Here is a 23,100-nt window from a genome sequence, read left to right as displayed (position 1 = left end):
CCTTGGACCAAGAACTAAGCCCTGTAAGTGTCTTACTTACCTGGTTAACCTAACAAATACTTACCTCCCCTAGGAACTGTGAAAATTGCACTGTGTCCACTTTTAAAACAGCTATTTGTGAATAACTTGAAAAGTATACATGCAATTTTGATGATTTGAAGTTCCTAAAGTACTTACCTGCAATACCTTTCGAATGAGATATTACATGTAGAATTTGAACCTGTGGTTCTTAAAATAAACTAAGAAAAGATATTTTTCTATATAAAAACCTATTGGCTGGATTTGTCTCTGAGTGTGTGTACCTCATTTATTGTCTATGTGTATGTACAACAAATGCTTAACACTACTCCTTGGATAAGCCTACTGCTCGACCACACTACCACAAAATAGAGCATTAGTATTATCTCTTTTTGCCACTATCTTACCTCTAAGGGGAACCCTTGGACTCTGTGCATACTATTCCGTACTTTGAAATAGTGCATACAGAGCCAACTTCCTACATTGGTGGATCAGCGGTGGGGTACAAGACTTTGCATTTGCTGGACTACTCAGCCAATACCTGATCACACGACAAAATTCCAAAATTGTCATTAGAAATTAATTTTTTGCAATTTGAAATTTTTCTAAATTCTTAAAAGTCCTGCTAGGGCCTTGTGTGTTAAGTCCCTGTTTAGCATTGTCTTTTAGAGTTTAAAAGTTTGTTAAAGGTTTGAAATTAGATTCTAGAAACAGTTTTAGATTCTTTAAAAAGTCTTCCAACTTTTAGCAAAATAATGTCTGATACAGAGATGAATGTGGTGGAACTCGACACCACACCTTACCTCCATCTTAAGATGAGGGAGCTAAGGTCTCTCTGTAATATAAAGAAAATAACCATTGGCTCCAGACCTACCAAAATTCAGCTCCAGGAGCTGTTGGCAGAGTTTGAAAAAGCCAACCCCTCTGAGGATGACTTCACAGAGGAAGAAATTAGTGACTTGGAGGGCAATTCCCCCCTTCCAGTCCTAAATAGGGAGACCAGGGCCTCTCAAGCCCTGTCTCCAAAAATGATAGTCAGAAATGTTGCTTCCCTCACAGGAGGGTCCAGCATTTCTGAAATCACTGAGGATGCTCTCAGTGAAGATGACCCCCTGTTAGCCAGGATGGTCAAAAGATTGGCTTTGGAAAAGCAGCTCCTAGCCATAGAAAGGGAAAGAAAAGAGATGGGCCTAGGTCCCATCAATGGTGGCAGCAACTTAAATAGGGTCAGAGATTCTCCTGACATCCTAAAAATCCCCAAAGGGATTGTAACAAAATATGAAGATGGTGATGACATCACCAAATGGTTCACAGCTTTTGAGAGGGCTTGTGTAACCAGAAAAGTGAACAGATCTCACTGGGGTGCTCTCCTTTGGGAAATGTTCACTGGAAAGTGTAGGGATAGACTCCTCACACTCTCTGGAAAAGATGCAGAATCTTATGACCTCATGAAGGGTACCCTGATTGAGGGCTTTGGATTCTCCACTGAGGAGTATAGAATTAGATTCAGGGGGGCTCAAAAAACCTCGAGCCAGACCTGGGTTGATTTTGTAGACTACTCAGTCAAAACACTAGATGGTTGGTTAACTGGAAATGAAGTGTGTGACTATGTTGGGCTTTATAATTTTTTTATGAAAGAACACATTTTAAGTAACTGCTTCAATGAAAAGTTGCATCAGTATCTGGTAGACCTAGGTCCAATTTCTCCCCAAGAATTGGGAAAGAAGGCAGACCACTGGGTCAAGACTAGGGTAACCAAAACTTCCACTGGGGGTGACCAAAAGAAAGGGGTTACAAAAACTCCCCAGGAGAAAGTGGGTGACACTAGAAACAAAGAAAAAGAGTCCTCTGTAGGCCACCAAAAACCAGAACAGGTGGGTGGGCCCCAAGACACAACCCAAAACAAAGGTGGGTACCAGGGTAAGAACTGGGATGCCACTAAGGCATGTGCCACAACTGTAAACAGTCTGGGCACCACACCAAGGACACTTCTTGTCCCAAAAACAAACCCCAGAACAAAATTCCAGGGGTAACCAGTGTAGCCATGGGAGATGACTCCTCAGATGAGGAGGTCTTCCTAGCCTTCAACTGGAAACAGGGCCCAACAGGTGAGTTGGAGATTCCAGAGGGAAGCAGACACTTCCACCACCTACTGGTGAATGGAATCCCAACCACTGCCCTGAGAGACACTTGTGCCAGTCACACTATTGTGCATGACAGGCTGGTGCTCTCAAACCAGTACATCCCAGGTGAGACTGCCAGGGTAAGAGTTAGCCTAGACAGGGTCACTAAGAGGCCTGTGGCTTTAGTGCCCATAGAAGTGGGTGGCACTCTTAGCTGGAGAAGGGTAGTAGTCAGTACAGACCTCCCCCTTGATTGTCTCCTTGGAAATGACTACCCAGAGGTTAGTCAGAGCCCAAGAGAGGAACTGGTCCAGTGCCAGTCCTCTCCCAAGGATTCTGGAAGTCCTGCCTCTGCAGTAAATGCAAGCAGGCCCCAGAAGAAGAAGAAAAGAAAACAGAGTAGGAAGGGTGGACAACCTTTAGCCAAGGTTACAGCAAGCCAAGGAGATTCTGCTCCAGTAGGGGAGAACTCCAAAAATGGCCCTGATAAAGTCCAACCTGACCCACAAGAAGTCCTGGCTAGTCAGGCAACTGTTAAACCTGAGTGGGTGGCTCCTCAGCTAACAGAAGAAAGGGTGGAAGAAGGGTGTTTACTACCAGATGTGGTAACCCCCCACTCTAATACAGCAGACAGGCAACCTGAACCCAAAGAAGCCTGTAACTTAGCCCCTTCCCTTTTAGGTGAAGAGCTAAAGGTGTGGTTCTGGGCACTGACAGCTGTCAGTGGCCTCTGCTGGGTGTTAGCCTTTATGGCTGCACTATCCTTAGCATGGTGGTCTGACCCCATACCAAATAGCAAGTTAGGCCCCCTGACCCTATTGGTCATGGTGGGGTTACTCCAGCTCTGGGTAACCTCTTTGGGTAAGCTAGGGGTAACCCTGGCCAAGATAAGGTTAGCAGAGGTGGATACCTCTAAAACCAGAATAGAAAGAATGGGTGGAGACATTGAAGATGCAGACAAGAGGCAATTCAGACTAGGTCCTATCACTGTGGAAGTGGGTCAGTTCCCCAAAGGGAATGACCTGAACAGAAGGATGTAAGGCAGAGTAGGCCCTGCAACTAACCAGCCTATTTCTCCTACTCTTCCTCGCCTGACAGACTAGGAAGACTCTCCCAGCTTGGGCTGAGTCTCCTGGCCTGTGGGCTGGGGGGGGCTTGTGTAAAGAAATGGCTCCCTGTTGCAGTTACCCCCCACTTTTTGCCTGATACTGATGCTGACTTGACTGAGAAGTGTGCTGGGACCCTGCTAACCAGGCCCCAGCACCAGTGTTCCTTCACCTAAAATGTACCATTGTATCCACAATTGGCACACCCTGGCATTCAGATAAGTCCCTTGTAACTGGTACTTCTAGTACCAAGGGCCCTGATGCCAAGGAAGGTCTCTAAGGGCTGCAGCATGTCTTATGCCACCCTAGAGACGCCTCACTCAGCACAGACACACTGCTTACAAGCCTGTGTGTGCTAGTGAGAACAAAATGAGTAAGTCGACATGGCACTCCCCTCAGGGTGCCATGCCAGCCTCTCACTGCCTATGCAGTATAGGTAAGACACCCCTCTAGCAGGCCTTACAGCCCTAAGGCAGGGTGCACTATACCATAGGTGAGGGTACCAGTGCATGAGCACTGTGCCCCTACAGTGTCTAAACAAAACCTTAGACATTGTAAGTGCAGGGTAGCCATAAGAGTATATGGTCTGGGAGTCTGTTTTACACGAACTCCACAGCACCATAATGGCTACACTGAAAACTGGGAAGTTTGGTATCAAACTTCTCAGCACAATAAATGCACACTGATGCCAGTGTACATTTTAGTGTAAAATACACCACAGAGGGCACCTTAGAGGTGCCCCCTGAAACTTAACCAACTAGCTGTGTAGGCTGACTGGTTCCAGCAGCCTGCCACACTAGAGACATGTTGCTGGCCCCATGGGGAGAGTGCCTTTGTCACTCTGAGGCCAGTAACAAAGCCTGCACTGGGTGGAGATGCTAACACCTCCCCCAGGCAGGAGCTGTGACACCTGGCGGTGAGCCTCAAAGGCTCACCCCTTTGTCACAGCCCAGCAGGGCACTCCAGCTTAGTGGAGTTGCCCGCCCCCTCCGGCCACGGCCCCCACTTTTGGCGGCAAGGCTGGAGGGAACAAAGAAAGCAACAAGGAGGAGTCACTGGCCAGTCAGGACAGCCCCTAAGGTGTCCTGAGCTGAAGTGACTCTAACTTTTAGAAATCCTCCATCTTGCAGATGGAGGATTCCCCCAATAGGGTTAGGATTGTGACCCCCTCCCCTTGGGAGGAGGCACAAAGAGGGTGTACCCACCCTCAGGGCTAGTAGCCATTGGCTACTAACCCCCCAGACCTAAACACGCCCTTAAATTTAGTATTTAAGGGCTACCCTGAACCCTAGAAAATTAGATTCCTGCAACTACAAGAAGAAGGACTGCCTAGCTGAAAACCCCTGCAGAGGAAGACCAGAAGACGACAACTGCCTTGGCTCCAGAAACTCACCGGCCTGTCTCCTGCCTTCCAAAGATCCTGCTCCAGCGACGCCTTCCAAAGGGACCAGCGACCTCGACATCCTCTGAGGACTGCCCCTGCTTCGAAAAGACAAGAAACTCCCGAGGACAGCGGACCTGCTCCAAGAAAAGCTGCAACTTTGTTTCCAGCAGCTTTAAAGAACCCTGCAAGCTCCCCGCAAGAAGCGTGAGACTTGCAACACTGCACCCGGCGACCCCGACTCGGCTGGTGGCGATCCAACACCTCAGGAGGGACCCCAGGACTACTCTAAGACTGTGAGTACAAAAACCTGTCCCCCCTGAGCCCCCACAGTGCCGCCTGCAGAGGGAATCCCGAGGCTTCCACTGACCGCGACTCTTTGAATCCTAAGTCCCGACACCTGGGAGAGACCCTGCACCCGCAGCCCCCAGGACCTGAAGGACCGGACTTTCACTGGAGGAGTGACCCCCAGGAGTCCCTCTCCCTTGACCAAGTGGAGGTTTCCCCCAGGAACCCCCCCCTTGCCTGCCTGCAGCGCTGAAGAGATCCCGAGATCTCCCATTGACTTCCATTACGAACCCGACGCTTGTTTCTACACTGCACCCGGCCGCCCCCGCGCCGCTGAGGGTGAAATTTCTGTGTGGGCTTGTGTCCCCCCCGGTGCCCTACAAAACCCCCCTGGTCTGCCCTCCGAAGACGCGGGTGCTTACCTGCAAGCAGACCGGAACCGGGGCACCCCCTTCTCTCCATTCTAGCCTATGCGTTTTGGGCACCACTTTGAACTCTGCACCTGACCGGCCCTGAGCTGCTGGTGTGGCGACTTTGGGGTTGCTCTGAACCCCCAACGGTGGGCTACCTTGGACCAAGAACTAAGCCCTGTAAGTGTCTTACTTACCTGGTTAACCTAACAAATACTTACCTCCCCTAGGAACTGTGAAAATTGCACTGTGTCCACTTTTAAAACAGCTATTTGTGAATAACTTGAAAAGTATACATGCAATTTTGATGATTTGAAGTTCCTAAAGTACTTACCTGCAATACCTTTCGAATGAGATATTACATGTAGAATTTGAACCTGTGGTTCTTAAAATAAACTAAGAAAAGATATTTTTCTATATAAAAACCTATTGGCTGGATTTGTCTCTGAGTGTGTGTACCTCATTTATTGTCTATGTGTATGTACAACAAATGCTTAACACTACTCCTTGGATAAGCCTACTGCTCGACCACACTACCACAAAATAGAGCATTAGTATTATCTCTTTTTGCCACTATCTTACCTCTAAGGGGAACCCTTGGACTCTGTGCATACTATTCCGTACTTTGAAATAGTGCATACAGAGCCAACTTCCTACAGTACTGAAAAGCAGTATCCACACTATGCAGCACAGTTAAAGCTTAGGTTTGATTGTAGATTGTGGATAGCCCTTTAGACCAGTCAGCACAACTTTAATAGGTTTCTGGTTTCATCGAAGATCCAAGGCCTCCAGAATAAGAAAACAATGGTCCTACTTGTGGTTCCTGACCACAACTGAGATACAGCATGTTGAATCATTTGAAGCGATGAAAGAGACATTTTAAAAGACCCAAGTTAAAGCAATTATATGTATTCACTTAAAAAAGGTTTAAAAATTCTGAAGTATGTGCATAATCAAAAGGAACTATCAAATATACCAGGCCTGCCTCTGTAACCTGAAAATGGGGAGCATTTACCTCTAAAAAACTGGACTGTTTTTGGCCATGCAGATTGTTTTCTTGGGGCCACATGTAGGTAGCTTGGCCACATGTAGGTAGCTTTTTGCACGTCGCAAACAGCAAATTTCGCTGTTTGCGACGTGCAAAAAGCACATCGCGATGCACAAAACCAGTTTTGCGAATTGGTAACCTGGTTACCGAATCCCAAAACGGGTTTGTGACTGGCAATTAGGAAGGGGTGTTCCATTCCTAATTGCGACTCGCAGTGCAATGTAGAATTGTTTTGTGATCGCAAACGCGGTCGCGAACCAATAGCAGTTTGCACCCATTTCAAATGGGTGCTAACTCATTTGCAAAAGGGAAGGCGACCCCATGGGACCCCTTCCCCATTGTCAATGTCACTGTAAACATTTTTTCAGAGCAGGCAGTGGCCAGGATGCATCTCGTTTTCCTTTAAGGAAAATAGGCTGCATTACAAAAAAACTGCTTTATTGAAAAGCAGTCACAGACATGGTCTGCTGTCTGCAGCAGGCCACCATCCCTGAGGGCCACCATTGGCAAGGGGGTCGCAAATTGCGACCCACCTCATGATTATTCATAAGGGGGCATTTGCGACCCCCTTGCGAATCGCAGATGGTGTCAGGGACACCATCCTACATTCGGATTTGCGACTCGCAAATTGCAAGTCGCACTGACTCGCAATTTGCGGGTCGCAAATGCGAAATTCCGTACATGTGACCTGTGGTGTCCTGTGTGCAAATTAACAGTTGTTGTTCCCCCATATGTGATGACTCTATCCAACATTCGCTGCACACCTCTTATGTTTCTAAGCCATCCTTATGACTTGGAAGTAATGTCTGAATATCAGTAAAATGATGCAAGAACCTGCATAGTGCAGTATGCTGTGTCTTATGAAGAAGACTACATGCTTTGTCTTTCAATTGTGCTTACACTTTTCTGAGCGGATTATTAGTTGGGGTTTATTGTAGTCCACAACAAGTAATAATGTAATGAAATCCAGTAAAGGTTTCAGTAATTTAAACCTGAGCGTAACCCTTGGTAACTGTACAATAGATTAGACAGTTGTATTATTAGAAATTGTATAAAGCATATAGTAAGTACTAAAATAAGTTGAAAAGTATAAACCACCACAGAATACAAATCTGGCTCCACCTTATAAACATAGAACTAATTGAATGAACAAAATGACACCAAAACAACACAAATCCAATATAAGGAACGGAGATATGAATCTTTAAAGTTTTAAATGGAAATAGAGCTAAAAAGCTTTACACACCACCAACAGTCATCTAGTTATAGTTGATCAGTACCTAGGTGTGACCACAATAGAATGTGGGTCGGATACAGAAACCAGGTTTGACCTGGTCAAAAGCTGTACCTTCCAACTAATGTATGATTTATAGTTTAGGGGATGGAATACATCGTCAAATTTGCAATAGAGAATCCCATCTGCCAAAGACTATATCAGGCCCTCAGTCTTTAAAATGGAGTTGAAAAATTGGCTGCTGGGAAAGGTAACAGGCTCTGGCCAAGAAGGGCTCAACAAGCTTCGATAGCCATTGGACAAGGTCCTGGTGAAGCCATTGACATTTGGCCGATTGGGAGAAATTCAAAATTGTTACTCTCGATAGCCAGATTCTTTTGGCACATTTGCCTAGTGAAGATTTCTATTTTCAGGCTTAGGCCTGATTTATATGTTGATGGTAAGCATACTCCTTCGTAACAAGGACAAAGTATACTTACTTCCAATATATTAAATAACAGTAGTTGCAGACACCCATGTTTTAGATTTGTTTTACTGCTCATATTTTATTTGTTTTAGTAAAGCTGCTTTTAACACTAGGTTTTACACATTTTTGTAAGCTTGCTTTTATTCTAAGAATGTGAGGAACAAGCTGCTTGTTTAGTCAGCCTTTGCATGGCATGTAATCAGTACTTTCTGTCAAAGGCTAAGAGCATTGTACACAATATGCTAGTTTGTGTTACCCATTCAGGAGACAGCTTCTAACACCTAGACAGAGCACTACATCGGAACTATAATTCCAGTACAGTATGGTTTAATATATAAACGTGCACTGGCCCAGAGGGGGCAGAGGGCAATTCGGCCACGACTATCTAGGATGCAGACTGTGCAACATGCAGTTCGGCTGCTGTTGAAATAACAGCCTCCTGAGAGGATTGCCATCTACAACACAGACAGACTCCAGACACTCTTCCCATGTATGGCTTTGGGAGTAATCCATTAGATTGGGCCAGGCAGAAGGGTATAGCCACTATGCTCTCAGTGTAGATTTAGGGTTAGGTAGAAACAACTAAAACATCTAGAACCACATAGACCATGGTTGGATTATCTTCTTTACCATGTTTGTTTTATTTGACTAATTATCACAGCTCATCCCTTGTATGTTAGACTGCGATTGTTTCAATAAATGTATTGAAAACTAATCTCTCATCATTTTGTCTCGCCTTGAATAAGTGATAACACAAAAGGGTTAAGATCGGTATGCATTACTTCTCTGTGGAGTCAGATTGTCATGTTCAGGTTCCCATAATCACCTTCCACAGTTGGGTTTGGGGCTGCAAGTGAGACACTGTGAGCTTGGATGGAGTTAGGCCAACAGGTACTAATGGTGTAGATAGGCTCAGCATCCCACACTCTGCTGTTCTGCTGTCCTAAACACACAGTCCTATTACTATAGTAGGAACCACATAACAACGCCACTTTGAAAACAAAACCTTCCAACAGCCCTGTGGAGTAAAGGCTGCCAGAGGCAGACCTGTAATTCCATCCATCTAATTGAGAAGGAAGGAATTAGAGGTTAGTTTCCACTGCCTGTCACTGCCAGTAAAATCTCTAGTGGTAAGGAGCAGTGAAATCTGCAAAATGCTCCACTTGTCATTGGAGACGTCTCCTATGGCAAGGGGAGAATTTTCTTTTCTTTTTTCAAAAAGAACTGCATCATGTTGACAGAGCCTTCCACCAAACTGCAAAAAGCTTTCACAGGAACCAGCATGAGAGCGGCTCCTGGGAATGCTTTAAGAAATGAGTAATTTCTAAATCTGGCAGACAGTACCTCCATAAGGGCTATAAAGTAATTTACACAGTCGCTCTGGTGAAGAAACAGGCTGTCCGCCAGAGTATAAATTTGGCGCTTTGTCAATTTTTCGGAGCTTGGACTCTAACAGTGGGACTAGTCTGAAAGCTGTAACCAAACAGGTTTCCACTATACCGTCTCATCAAAATTATGCTGAAACCGATTAGATGCTGTGGAAAATCTCTAAGCAGGAGCAACCTGACTCTTTGGCCCAGCAGCAATGCACGTTTGCCAGATTGACTTGGTCCATTTGTGCTGGTCCTTCAGAGGTGTTTTAAGCCAAAAGGTCTTTAAGTCCTAGGTTTGTCAGACTAATAGGAGTACACTTTGACACTGCCACAAGTCCCAGGGCCTCAGAACAGCCCTTGAGGTCAGGACTCACTCCAGCAGAAGCCAACAGCAGAATCCAGGCCAGGCCCAGTTGGAACTGGTCAGCTAGACTCTTCAGGAAAATGGCTTCCTGTAGCATGTATGATATATGTGTAATTTAACAGGAGGTTAGCCAACTGACCCTTAGAGTGAACTTTCTCAGCCAGGATACAAGTTAGGGGAAGTCCTTCCATCATGTCTCTTCACAGGCCCCAACTGCAGGGGGCAGTTCGTCTTCTGTCTTCCATAGGTCCAGCAGTGTTCTGCAAAGGGCTGCCTAGGGTGACCCAAATATACCTGGCACTAGTCTGTTGGTGCGGGTCACTTCTGCCCCCCCAACCAATAGGGAAAAAGTTCCCAGGGGAAATTCTACACATTTTCGCACTATTTTCTCCCCTCTCTACTCAAAAGCAAATGAGGCAGAACCTTTCCATCTCTGTCAGAACTCCTGTGCCCACTGAGGTTGTAGAGCCATGGAATTGAGCAACTTCTGCTCTGTGGTCACTTCTAACCAGTTCTGAGGGCAGCTTCTCTCCCACTGGGTTTGATGCCTGCCTGGCACACTGGACAAAAGTGGTCCCTGCTCAGGTATCAGCTAACATTTGCCTGTGACAGGGTAACCTCTGTGGAGCTAATCATGTCACAGCCCAGATGGCTCTCCTGCCAGAAGAACAGTACACCTACCCTCACCCAAAATATTTGCTCAGATCTAGGAGCAAGGAAACACCTCATAAAGAGGTTATTTACCTTCTGTTTGACAGTTGGAAGCTCAGGCCAATGTGATTCTAACGGCTTAGACAGGACAAAGGCAACTTTCCAAAAGTCCCTTTGCTAAATTGTTATTTCAAAACAAGCTATACAAGTGAATTGGGCTTGTTATAATAGTTTTAAAAAGATATAAGAATTAATTGCATAGCTGTTTCCTTGGTGGAAATAACATTATTTAATTTAATATATTATCAAAATGCTTCCCTACGAAACAGCTAACACTGCTGCAGTGAAAGTAGGTTTTGAGGCTTTATCAATATAGGAACATGTTTAACATTAAACCTTTACATGTCCTACTTTTAAATACCATGCACTTGCCAGTAAAGCCTACTTAGAAGTGACTTAATAATATTTGAAAGAAGGCTTTATGTCCGTCAAACATTATTTTGATGGATTGAACTTGCAGTTTTAAAACTTCATAGAGAGGATACAGTGGTAGGCCTGCTGTCATGTTTAGATTGTCACTGTAGTAGATGACACAAAGGTGACATTTAACTAACATGCCCTGGGTACACTTTGTACCATATGCCAGAGGCTTTTAGGTCAGTTAGATGTGTCAATCAACAGTTTATCCAATTTGATATGCTTTAGGGGTCATAGTATATGCATTGGTTTCTGGTTAGCAGAGTCCCAATGCAGAGTTTTAAAAACCTGCAGCACTAGTCCAAAATGGGAGTGATCATGCCAACAAAAGCATATGCCTACAGCTATCAGTAATGGAAACACTGTGGTTGACAGAAAAAATATTTGAGAAGATAAACTTGCTATTTCAGCTTCTACTTTTAACTATGCTGATTAATTAGACCTCTGTTAGAAATTCGGTCTCTAGTTGGCAGGGGTATGCACCCTGTCCAAGTAGGGACCACAATACTAGTCAGGGTAAGTCAAATACATAACATAAATTAACCTGTGCTCACCCTCTGGTAGCTTGGAAAGGAGCAGGCAGGCTTAACTTAGAGGGCAATGTGAAAAGTATTCGGCGCAACACACAAGCAGCAATCACAGTGAAGAAACCACAAGAAGACTCAACAGAGGTCTATAAAAAAATAAAGATTATTTATCTAAGGAAACCAAGACTAAAATTATAAAAGCCCAGTAAGTAAGTTATGAAATATTAACTTTTTAAAGTTATAAAAGCAGTGCTTTTAGCAAAATGTGTGGCTCAACATGATGTGAAGAACCCTGCAATGTGAATGTGCTTCTTTTTGAGAAAGTACAGAAAAGGGTTCCCACTTGCACTCCTTTCCGGAGAGCAGTCAGGTGCCATGCATTAGCATGTGAAAGGCACAAAGAAAATGCCATACAGCTCCCAGCTGATGTTGTCGTAGAACTTGGCGAGTGTCCGGTAATTACTAGAGGTCCACAAGCAAGGCGGGGGAAAAAACTGCCCCAGTCACAGGAACATGATCATTCCTAACACCCAGCGTGCTTCTGTCTGGCAGGGGAATCCAGGGACCCTATCATCTCTCTGTGCCTCCAGGAAGATGAAGATGCCTTGGAAGAGGCTGTGTAGTACTTGTTCGCTGTTGAGTGGGGGCTTTTCCTCTCCAGTAGTGGTGCGGCCTGGGGGTACACAATGTGCGGGTTACACAAAGGTGAGTGGCAGTCCAGCGCGCTCCAGCACAGAGACTTCGGCTGAGTCTGTGCACACGGCTGTCATGAGAGGTGTATGGGGTAATGTCTATATGTCCCTCGGACATTGCAAGAACAGGGGGCAAGCCAACAAGCCCATGGAGTCACACCGGGGGTGGTTGTTGGTTCTTAGTTTACAGTGCAAAAATCTGCAGGCTGGGCAGCACGAAAAGGCAGAGCAGAAGTTTCCGGGAACAGTCAAACCTGGCAGAGTGGTGATCCTGACACACAGCTGTCTTTATTCTAGCAGAGTTTCTTGGAGTCCAGAAGTGTACTCATTTTCGGAGAGTCAGAGATCCAGTACTGAAACAAAAAAATGCCTGATGTGGGGGATGACTTCGTAAAGGTTTCTCTGAAGTGCTGAGGTACCCTTTTCAGCCCAGCCCTGGCTCCTGACTATCAGTGGGAGGTAATAAGCCCATTTATCTATGGTCTGGCCACTATCCTTTAAAATTGGGAGCCCTTCCCAAACTCCTCCCCAGGAAGACCCAACAGTATGCAGATGAATGCAGATGCAGTTGATTATCCTGCATTGTGGGTGTCTGAAGGGAATGAAAAAGTGTAGCTGTCACTAGCCCAGGCCAGATGTGTATTTGAGACAGACTGTAGGCACACAGGACAATGACAGCAGAAAAATATCCACTTTCTAATGTGCAAAAAGAACAATTGATGGACGGAATGCTGAGCAATGTCAAACATATCCCCAGTGCACAGATCTGGGACTAAATCCATTGTTTGTTGGCTCCCACGACACCCCTGTTTGGACATGGCCATATGCAAATCAGTTTTTACTCTGCTCCCACTGGGCCTCAATCCATTGTTTGTTGATTCACCACACCACCCCAGTTTGAACATGGCCATATGCAAATCGGTTATTACTCTGATGCTCCCTGGACAGAAAACAAGCATCCTAGTACCAGTTTCTAGGTATCAACCATTATCAATCAGGTTAACTTGAATCCAGGGGCATGGCGAGAATGGGAACCCATGTCTAGCCATACCCACCCCACTCAGGGTGACAAATGCAAAACGAGCAATTGATGGACATAGTGCTGAACAATGTCAAACACTCACCCCCAGTACAGATATATGGGCCTAAATCTATTATTTTTTTGTTCTCCCTTGCACCCCAGTTTGGACCTGGCAATATGCAAAGCAGTATTGACCCTGCTCCCAATGGGAACAGTCCGGTCTGAACTGCTAGACCCTCCTGGACCAGAAACAAGCATCCTAGGATCTGTTTCAGGGTATCACTCATAATCAGCCAGGATATCTTGAATCCAGTGGTATGGGAGGCACAGGATCCAAATCTGCGAATACCCGTCCCACTTGGGGTGACAAATGCAAAAAGAACAATTGATGGACAGGATGTTGAATAATGTCAAACACTCACCTCCAGTACATAGATTTGAGCCTAAATCCATAGTTTTTTGGTCAACACGACACCCCAGTTTGGCCATATGCACATCAGTCTTGACCCTGCTCCCAGTTGGAACAGTCCGGCCCAAATTGCTTGGCCAGGTCCTCCATGGACCAAAAACAAGCATCCTAGGACCAGTTTTCAGGATAGCACCTCTCATCAGCCTTGATAGTTTGAATCCAGTGGCATGGGGAGCATGGGACCCACGTCTAGCCATACATATCACACTCAGTGTGCCAAATGCTAAAAGAAAAATTGATGGATGGAATGATAAACAATGTCAAATACTTCCCAAGTACAGAGATCATGGCCTAAATCCATCATTTGTTCGCTCACCATGCCACCCTAGTTTGGATCTCCCCATATGCAAATCAGTCTGGACCCTGCTCCCATTGGGAATAGTCCAGCCTGAACTTCGAGGCCTAAATCCATTGTTTTGCGCTCACCACGCCACCCCAGTTTGGACCCAGTCATACACAAATCTGTCTTGAACCTGCATCCCAAGGAAACAGTCCAGCCCACACTATCAGGCCAGGGCCTCTCTGGAGCAGAAACAAGCATCCTGGTACAGGCATACACATAGATGTCAAAGCCTTGAATGCAGAAGAGATGAGACACAGGTGGACATACAGAGTAAACAAGTTTAGAGACAGCATATGCTTCTGCCTTAAACCGCAGTAGCAAATGTACGTTCATACTTTTGCCAAAACGCCTATTTGAATGATTTCATTGATCACATCTTACTTTCTTTATTAAACAGATTAAATCATCTACATAGTAGTTGTGGTTGTGCGCGTTTTACAGTAAACATGTGTTTTTATTACCCGCCACTCAGTGAGAAAGCAAGCAATTCATAGGCCTTGTCCTCTTTCTATAGTTACAGATATTTTTCATTTCTATTTGCTACGGAAACTCTCTTGTAATTTTCTGAAAAAAGTAGCTACGTTTTGGATCTTGGCCTGCACCAAGAGAGTTTTCCCTACCTTGTATATAGAAAAGGTAAACACACTTGTTTGACAGACCTTGAATTATTCTTAGATCATTATCCATTATATTTTTCTGTTGTTCAACATGTTATTAATGCATTCTTCAGATATTCCTGATAATTACCCAAAGATTGCTGCATCAGGGTGACTGCCTCAAGTTTATTAATGATTTTTTGCTTATTTATTGGCATTGTGTGGCAACATGTTTCCTTCAATATAATTCCCTCACCTCTTTTGTACATCTGCAATCAAGTATGGTTACACGTGTTTACTTATGTGTTGCATGCATTTTGAGCACTGAGCTAGTGCCACAGTTCACTTTGTCAATTAACTATATTATAAATGCATAGATCTATTTTATTATGAATGTTTCAAAATGCCATGCAAAGCTCTATCTATAATTGCCTTCTAGATTTGTTTGGTTTCCAAGAAAATATATGAACTTTTTTTTTGTTTCTATAAACTGTGGTCATATTTTAAGAGTAAAAAAATACCGAGAACTCTTCTTAGTTTATAAAATGTTTTTTTTAATGCAAAACATCCATACATACAACTGCTGATTTTTTTTTTAAAATACCAGTTAAAAGAAGGCTACTCTGTCTCGGTAAGTAGTTTACCGATGTATTATATTTATGATGCTAAAATGTGGCAGCTACCCAAATATTTGCAACAGCTGCTCTTCTTGCAAGAGTTATTTTTAAACATATATAAAATGATTTAAATACAAAAGTGAATGTGGAAGGACAGCAGTCTGAACAGTAACATGCTCAATGGAAAATGCCAATGTCAAATGTGTCACTCAAAGGCCCAGATGTATACTTACTTTGCGCCAAATTTGCGTCATTTTTTGTTTGCAAATTCGGTGCAAACCTAACTCCAAATTTATACTTTGACACTAGAACTGTCTAACGCCAAAGTTATAGGATTAAAGTCATTTTTTGCTAGCGGAAAAACTACCTTGTGTCAATAAGATTAAAGGTAGGTGTTCCCAGGCAAAAAATGACTATATGGCCTTAACATTATATTCATCCCCCCATGCTAAAATCAAGCACGGGGGAAGGGGGTCATAATAATGTTGCTAATATTGCTTAGCGCCATTATTTAACGCCTGGGTCAGGGCAGGCGTCAGGGGACCTGTGGACCTATTTCTATGGTCAGGGACATTAGAGTGGGCCACAGGTGCCCTTCCCTAGCCCCAGGGACACCCCCACCCACACCAGAGGGACACCAGTGGATGGAGGGTCCCCATACCAGGTCAGACAGGTATGTTCAGGTCAGTATTTTCAATTTTATTTTAAAGTGCCATGGGGGGGACTAACTTGGCCCCCCCTAAATGGTACTGGGCCCAATGGCCATGCCCAGGGGACTTATGTCCCCTAGGCATGGCCATTGGGGTGCTGGGCGTGACTCCTGTCTTTATTAAGGCAGGAGTCATATCCCTGGGAGTTGTGCATCAAAGGATGACCCTAGTCTGGTTAGAGGCCTATTTATGCCGCTGACCAGACGAGCATCATCCTTTGAGACACAACCTCCTGTTCCCCCTACGCCTCCCCTACCCGGCTAGTGTCCCTTTTCATGACACTAGTCGGGCCTTACAGCTGGCTACCGTCATACCATAAATAAGATGCCTGGCTGGCGACTTGGGATGGCGCTAGCGAGCAGTATACTTTTTCACGCAAAACTCCGTTAGCGCAGTTTTGCGTGAAAAAGGATAAATCATGGCCTAAAGTAATTTAAATATAATGCTGACATCTTCAATTCAGTGAATCCTTAATCATTTCACTGAATTTTCACTCAATAAGGTGTGATTTTTCTTTAAAGGAGCCTCTTCCCATAACTGCATTTTACGGACTACTCCTACAAGCCTGTGACTTCCAGGTCTCCAGGAGTTCTGCCACCATGCAGGAGTGAAAGCAAGGACATTCTGTTTCAGGAAATGAGCGAATTATGTCCCTTGTCTTGAGATGAAGAATTGCCATGCAACTTGCAAAGTTCCTTCCGCTATGCAGGGGTGAAACGTGGATATGTTATTCTGCGAATCAGGTCTGTTGTCGCATGATGAAGAAGTGTCGCTCAGCTTGCAGAATTTCTTCTGCCATTTCCCACTTCGTCTCGAATTTCTTCCAAGGCGGCGACTGCTCAGATACACTTCTTTTTCTTTCATTTAGTCGTTGCTTAATGAATTTCGATTCAGACAAAGTAATTTAGAGAATGCTTTTCTAAAACATGGGTGACATAGGGGATATAAGAAGGGGTTAATTAAAGAATTTAACCAGAGAAGCCAATTTGTTATATCATACCAGACCAAAGGAATGCTGGTATGCCCTACACATTCACGAATGACCATGAGGCCAAAGAACGGAATCCAGCAGATAGTAAAAATGCATACGATGATGGACAAAGACTTGGCTATGTTTTTATCCGCAGCTAGCCGTGAGTTTTTAATTTTGCTGTATGATATTGTGAATACATTTTCTGTAGTCTTATTAGAACCCAATGCAGAACAACACGTCAATCCTATTTGTCTGATTGATGAAATGATAAGATTATTTTTCAATGGAGTTTTGCACTTGTAAGATTTTGTAAGTACTGGTGGACTGCTATCTGTATTAGAGTTATTTTCTGCTTGCATAACATTTGATATTGTTTCCCTGTTTTGGTAGCAACATTTTGCACAGGCGCTTGATGCATGCAGACCTTTGTTCCTGGAGCGAGCTCTTATGTTGCAGTAGATGCTCAAATCAAAATACACGATTGCAGCAAATGGTATGAAGACATCCACAGCAGCTGAACCAAGTCTATAATATCTAATATAGAAGAACTCAGGATTACATTCGCCATCCGGGACGTTGGTATACCCAGCCACGTACTCCCAGCATGTAATCGTTGGTACGTACAGAATAAAGGCTAAAGACCACACAGCCACCATCTTAATTATGGCAGGTTTTGTCCTGTTCTGTTCCGCTCGATAGAAGGCCTAAAAGTCAAAATAGAGGCCACCATTAATTACTGAAGGTATTTTGAATGGAAAATATTTTTACATTATTTTCCATGTGTGCTCAGAGTAAACACAGCAGCCTTGCACATCAAGCAGGATCATGTACACGTGTGCAAACACATTTTACATTAGAATCAAATATTTAAATCAAATGTACTCTCACAATGTTACCACGGTTGTGAAAGTCAACACATTAAACAACAGTCAACATTTCAGAAAATTGGCATTTAAATAGTGCTGAGTAAGCCATCAAAAGAATAAGGCGGCAGTGAAAAAGCTGTGTCCCCACTCGGCAGCACCATTTAAGGGTTGGGTTTAATTCCAGATGTTGGATAGCCCTGTGGATCATGTAGCACATCTTTAATAGATTTAAGGTCCTAACCATGATTCAAGTGCCTTCAGAATAAAAAAACAATGGGCCAGATTTATGAAAAGTGCTGCTGCACCTAATACAGCGCCACTTTTCTAGCATCCCTTAATCCCCTCAACGCCACCATGTGTAGCGTCATAATTTTTGATACTAGGCCAGTGCTGTGGAGGACTAACATCAACATTTTTGACGCTAATCCTGTAAGGTACCCGGAAGTCCATTGAACACAATGGGAACCTCTTTTTAATGCTGATAAAAATGGCGCAAAGGAATCTCACAGATTCCTTCGTGCCATTTTACGCCCCCCCCCAGCTCGGAATGTTGCCCATTGTATACATCATGCCTGGCACAGGCATAATGTGGTGCAAGGGGTTTGTAAATATGGCATAGTGTTTTTGCCCTTCCAGTGCCACATCAGCGCAGCATTTGAATGGCGCTAGGCCTCCATAAATCTGAGCCAATGTTCTTGTGTGCCCTGGCTACAAATGAGATACAGCATGTTGAATCACTTGAAGCTATGAAGGAGCCATTTTGTAACACCCAAGTAAAAGCAAATATGTTTATTCACCTACAAAAGGATTATAACTTCTGAAATGTGTGGGTAATCAACAAGAACTGTCAATTAGAGACTCGCAAAATGAAAGACACAAATGTGTCTCAGACACATTTTGCGATTCCCAATGGGTTAGCAAATGAGCTGCCTTGTTAGTATTCATGAGGTAGGTTGCAATTTGCGACCCCTTTGGGAATTGCCACACTCACAGGAATGGTGGCCTGATGGGGACAACAGACCACCATGTCTGTGACTGCTTTTTAAATAAAGCAGTTTTGTTTTTTGAAATGCAGCCCATTAAAAAAAAAAAAAAAAAGTTTTCTTTTCATTTTTCCAGAGTAGGCAGTGGTCCACTGCCTGCTTTGAAAAAGTATTTTTGCTTCCATCAACAAAGGGGAAGGGGTCCTGCGAGGATCCCTTCCAGGTTGCGAATGGGTTGACACAAATTTGAAACTGGTGTTAGCTGCGATTGTTTTTCAACCGCATTCACAGTCACAAAACAATCATACATTCCACTGTGACTCGCAAATAGAAAGCGACATCCTCGGGATGTCCCTTCTTAACTCTATCAGTGCATGTGTCGGCCAATGGCCAACACACACACACCCTCCCTTGTGCAGGCCACAATCAGTGGGTGATGCGAGGGAGGGGTTTTAAAAATCCTCCTTTGTTTTGCGCTAGAGGATTTTTTTAACCCCTTGGGAGAAACGAAAGAGCTTCCGCGTCTCACCCCTCCCATCCCTTGTGGTACACTGACATCACACTTTTTCCCTACTGGAAGATCAAGCAGCAGGTGTGTGTCCTCTCCCCACTCTGGTGGTAAAAAAGGCCAAAACAGCCTCCCCAGATGCCAGGGAGACATCAATGGAAGGGGGAGAGTCTCCCCTTATCATCAATGCCTTTCTGGCACCATTTCCTGGCTGTGGATTAGTGGCACAGCCACGATCCATGGCCAGGAAACAGCACTAGGCCCCAGGGATTGCTCTGGGGTGGTCAGCCCCCTTGTAAGTAGGCTGCACCTGTGAAGACAATATTAAAAATAAAAAAGGAGGGTTCTCTCCCTAGTGGGGTGGGGGCTTCGGGGTGATCGTGTCCCCTCCAGGGAAACCACAAATATTTTTTGAAAAGGAGAAGAAGAGACTGACAATGTCTCTCTCTCTCTCTAGTGCCCTGCAAACAGGCAAAAATGTGCCCAGCAGGACAAACAAAATGACACAGTTTTACCTTTTCAAGCTACCTTTTTTTATTTTGCCAGGTCGCCTTTTCTCAGTTTACACTCAAGTTTTCTTTTGTTTTTGCTCATAGGCACTGTTGTCAGAAGAGAACAATAACATGTTTGAAATATCCAATACCTATTTCAATGCAAATGCTTGGTTTACATATGTGTGGTTACCCTGTGGGCCGATTGCTGCCCCTAGGAAAACCACAAATTCATTAAAAAACAGGAGAGTTGTTATTGCTGTCCCCAGTGCCCATCTCAGCCAGGCCCCTGTGTTTCTACTTGCTTTATGTTGTATCATACTAAAGAAAAGTTCTGGAAAATCGATTGAGGTGGAGCTGCCGTTGGGTAAATCTTTCAGTGGTTGTGCATGGAGAAAGAACACCACTGTTTTATTAGGCAAGCAGCCACAGAATCTTATTTCATCTACTTCAGGAAATAATGCACTTCCTTATGACCTGCTCGACATCTTTATCCACTGTCAGACTGTGGTAGGGGTTCTGTTCGATTAACATGCATTATAGTCCCCTCACTGTGCATACCAGTAGACAGAACACATGCCACATTGTCACTGAGTATCCGGTGTGGCAAGATGTAGAAGGCATGACTGAAGTTTGAAGTGTTTGGTATGGAACTTATGTATGCTACACAAGGACCACCATGATTGCCAACGAGAACCAACGAGAACCAGAGTAAGTGTAATAAGTCAAACAAATGTTTTAACATATTCACCAACATTTCTACTTGTTTGAAAGTGTGCAAACTCAATTTGTGCTTCACTTTCAAAGCAAAAGTAGAAGTGTTAGTGAATGAGTCCGACAGGATATTTGTTTGACTTTATATCTTAGAGACCTTAGGATGTGTTCACCATCATGTCGGCCTTAGTTTCAACAGTAGATTTTCTTGCTCAGTTCGAGGAATAGGCCTCCAAGGCATACTCCAACACACCTAACTTGCATCTACAAACTGGAAGGAGTTGGATTTAACACAGTAAGTGTGCTGATGGTGCATGAAAGACATGTTTTCTTGAGCTTCAAGTAGCTAATGGCGGAAGGCATTTGTATATGTTCACTTGGCAATTATACAGGATTAGTCAGGACTCTGATGAGGACAGAGACATGAACGGGTAAGAAAAGTTTATGGTAGGTGTGCTTTTACAGGGATATTGCACAGGCAGAAGGCAGATATTGAAGGTAGTACAGATGCATATAATTTACACCTATGGATTCAAACCCCAACACTGAAGAACAATGACATGTATGGGTGAGTGTTTGCCTGCTTGCCATTTTCATCCTCCATCAGGATGTAGTAGATGTTAAATGTGCTGTCTGTTAAGTGCATTAAAGTCATAGCACTGCACATAATGGTGGCTTGGACATATGCTCCGTTCTCATGGACTACCCTGTGTGCCAAACACTACCCTTCTTCATAGTTCATGATGTTCTCTTTAGTTTAGGGAACATTCCAAAAATTCCCCAGCATGTCTGGCTTGGTTGCAAAGATAGATATGCTCACTCAGTTTGGGGAATAGGCCTCCCAAGGCATACTCTGACACTCTCAACTTGCTTCCACAGACTGGAAGGAGTTAGATTTAGCACAGTGAGTGTGCTAAAGGTGCATGAAAAACATGTCTTCTTTAGCTTCACATGGCTGTCATGGGAGCCATTAGTTAAGGTTCCTTACAAGTGCCTTCGGTAATGTTCAGGGAGAAGGAGGAAGTTACTTGACAGATGGTAAAATGTAGTTAAACGTATTCCGTCCTGTGGCGCATGAATGTGATAGGCCCTTGTCTGGCAGCGGTAAGTTGATGTGGGTGCAGTGTTTGGTTGGATTGGGCCCGTGGCTGGCGGTATGAAAGTGTTGTGTGTTGTGCATGAATGGCGTGTGAATGGACCATAAAATGACTGTTGCCTTGAAGTGGCTTCATGGCTCACTTCCAGAAGGCTTCGTTTCAGTATTCAGATACCTTGATAAGTATTCATGCTTTGAAACCATAATTTCTCGAGGTGCTAAACCCAACCAATGTGAGTGGTGGATTAACTTTCACATACTGGTACCAGGAGAGTCCAATGGTGCAGGACGTGCATGGCTCTCATAAGTTTTCCTTTGCCAGAATTCCCTTGAAATCACAAACTTTGCTTAAAACACCCATTTTCCTTGTATTTCTGTGAGGGAAAGTCCTGGAATCTGCAGGCAGCCACACATTTTCTACCACCTAGCATTTCCCTAAGTCTCTAGAGAAAAATGGTGCTTCACGTGTGTGGGTGAATTAGCAAAAAGGGGGAACCCTTTAACTCAACCCAGCCTAGGGTAAATAAAGCATCAACAAAACAAGCATTGGCGGGTAGAGACAGATTTAACCTAAGTTATAAGCACAGTCTTGAATTCTGTTACTATTGAGTTTATTTCTTACTCAGAATTATTTCAAAACCAATTATAATAGTCAAAAAACGATAGGGAAATTAGAAAAATGAAAAGACTTGTATACAATACAGTGACTGAAAACACATAACAAATTGTACTTTACTAGGTATAACAATCGACCTACACAAACACAGGACTTATACAATCACAATTAATGATATTACAGGAGGACAGAAACACAAACATGAGCCCTATACATTTAAATAGTGGTCACCATTAACATTTCACATGTAATCCACTTCTGCATGCTAAGGTACTGGGCTTCTGCGTACACTTACTAATCTAGTGTTAAATATTGCTTTCACACTAGTGTATTCTAGTGTACCTACACTCTTTATATTCTCATCAAGTATTTAATAAACCCAGTGCTCTTGCACTCTATAAAGTCAACGCGTTTCGGCCTTTCAATTTAAGGCCTCATCAGGACTGGAAAAGGGCAGAAGGAATTCTAAAAAAAGAAAACCAAAAAGAATTCTTACAAATGTGCCTACCACATGTCATTTATAACCCAATCACCAAAAGTGTATCATACATATATACATCACATCTACAAAATGTTTTTATTTTGTGTTAAAAACTTATTTAAGATCTATCTAAAATCGATAGTGCCCAGGTATTTGTAGTGTGTCCTACTACACCCAGAGAGTCAATTAAATGGCTTAACTGCAGAAAATTTTTTTGAAAAACATTCTAGAGTCCCAATTATTAACATTATCTCTGCTGGATAATTTCTATATTTCAAATATATCTCTACTTAGTTTGCACAATGAAATATAACACATATTTACCTTAGTTCTTGTTGCCCACATCTGGGGAACCGAACTTGTTTAAAATCAATTCCTGTTAAGAGCCGACTGAAGATGCTTCTAGTCGCCTTTCTCTAGCGAAAAAACGAGTGGTCTAGTCAGTATATATTTTCTAT

The 23,100-nt window shown here is 43.8% G+C and overlaps 1 protein-coding gene across 1 annotated transcript in view; it reads right to left on the bottom strand.

The window, feature by feature from the left end:
- Window positions 1-23,100, bottom strand: part of LOC138276544 (histamine H3 receptor-like) — a 143,167-nt gene that overhangs the window by 55,373 nt on the left and 64,694 nt on the right. Inside the window, exon 4 of the mRNA XM_069219202.1 lies at window positions 17,312-17,591. Coding sequence (XP_069075303.1) covers window positions 17,312-17,591 — 280 coding nt within the window. The remainder of the gene's footprint in view (window positions 1-17,311; window positions 17,592-23,100) is intronic.

Source organism: Pleurodeles waltl, chromosome 2_2, assembly GCF_031143425.1.
Source record: "Pleurodeles waltl isolate 20211129_DDA chromosome 2_2, aPleWal1.hap1.20221129, whole genome shotgun sequence".
In the NCBI taxonomy this organism is placed as follows: Eukaryota; Metazoa; Chordata; class Amphibia; order Caudata; family Salamandridae; genus Pleurodeles; species Pleurodeles waltl.
This window is presented reverse-complemented; position numbering and strand designations above follow the sequence as displayed.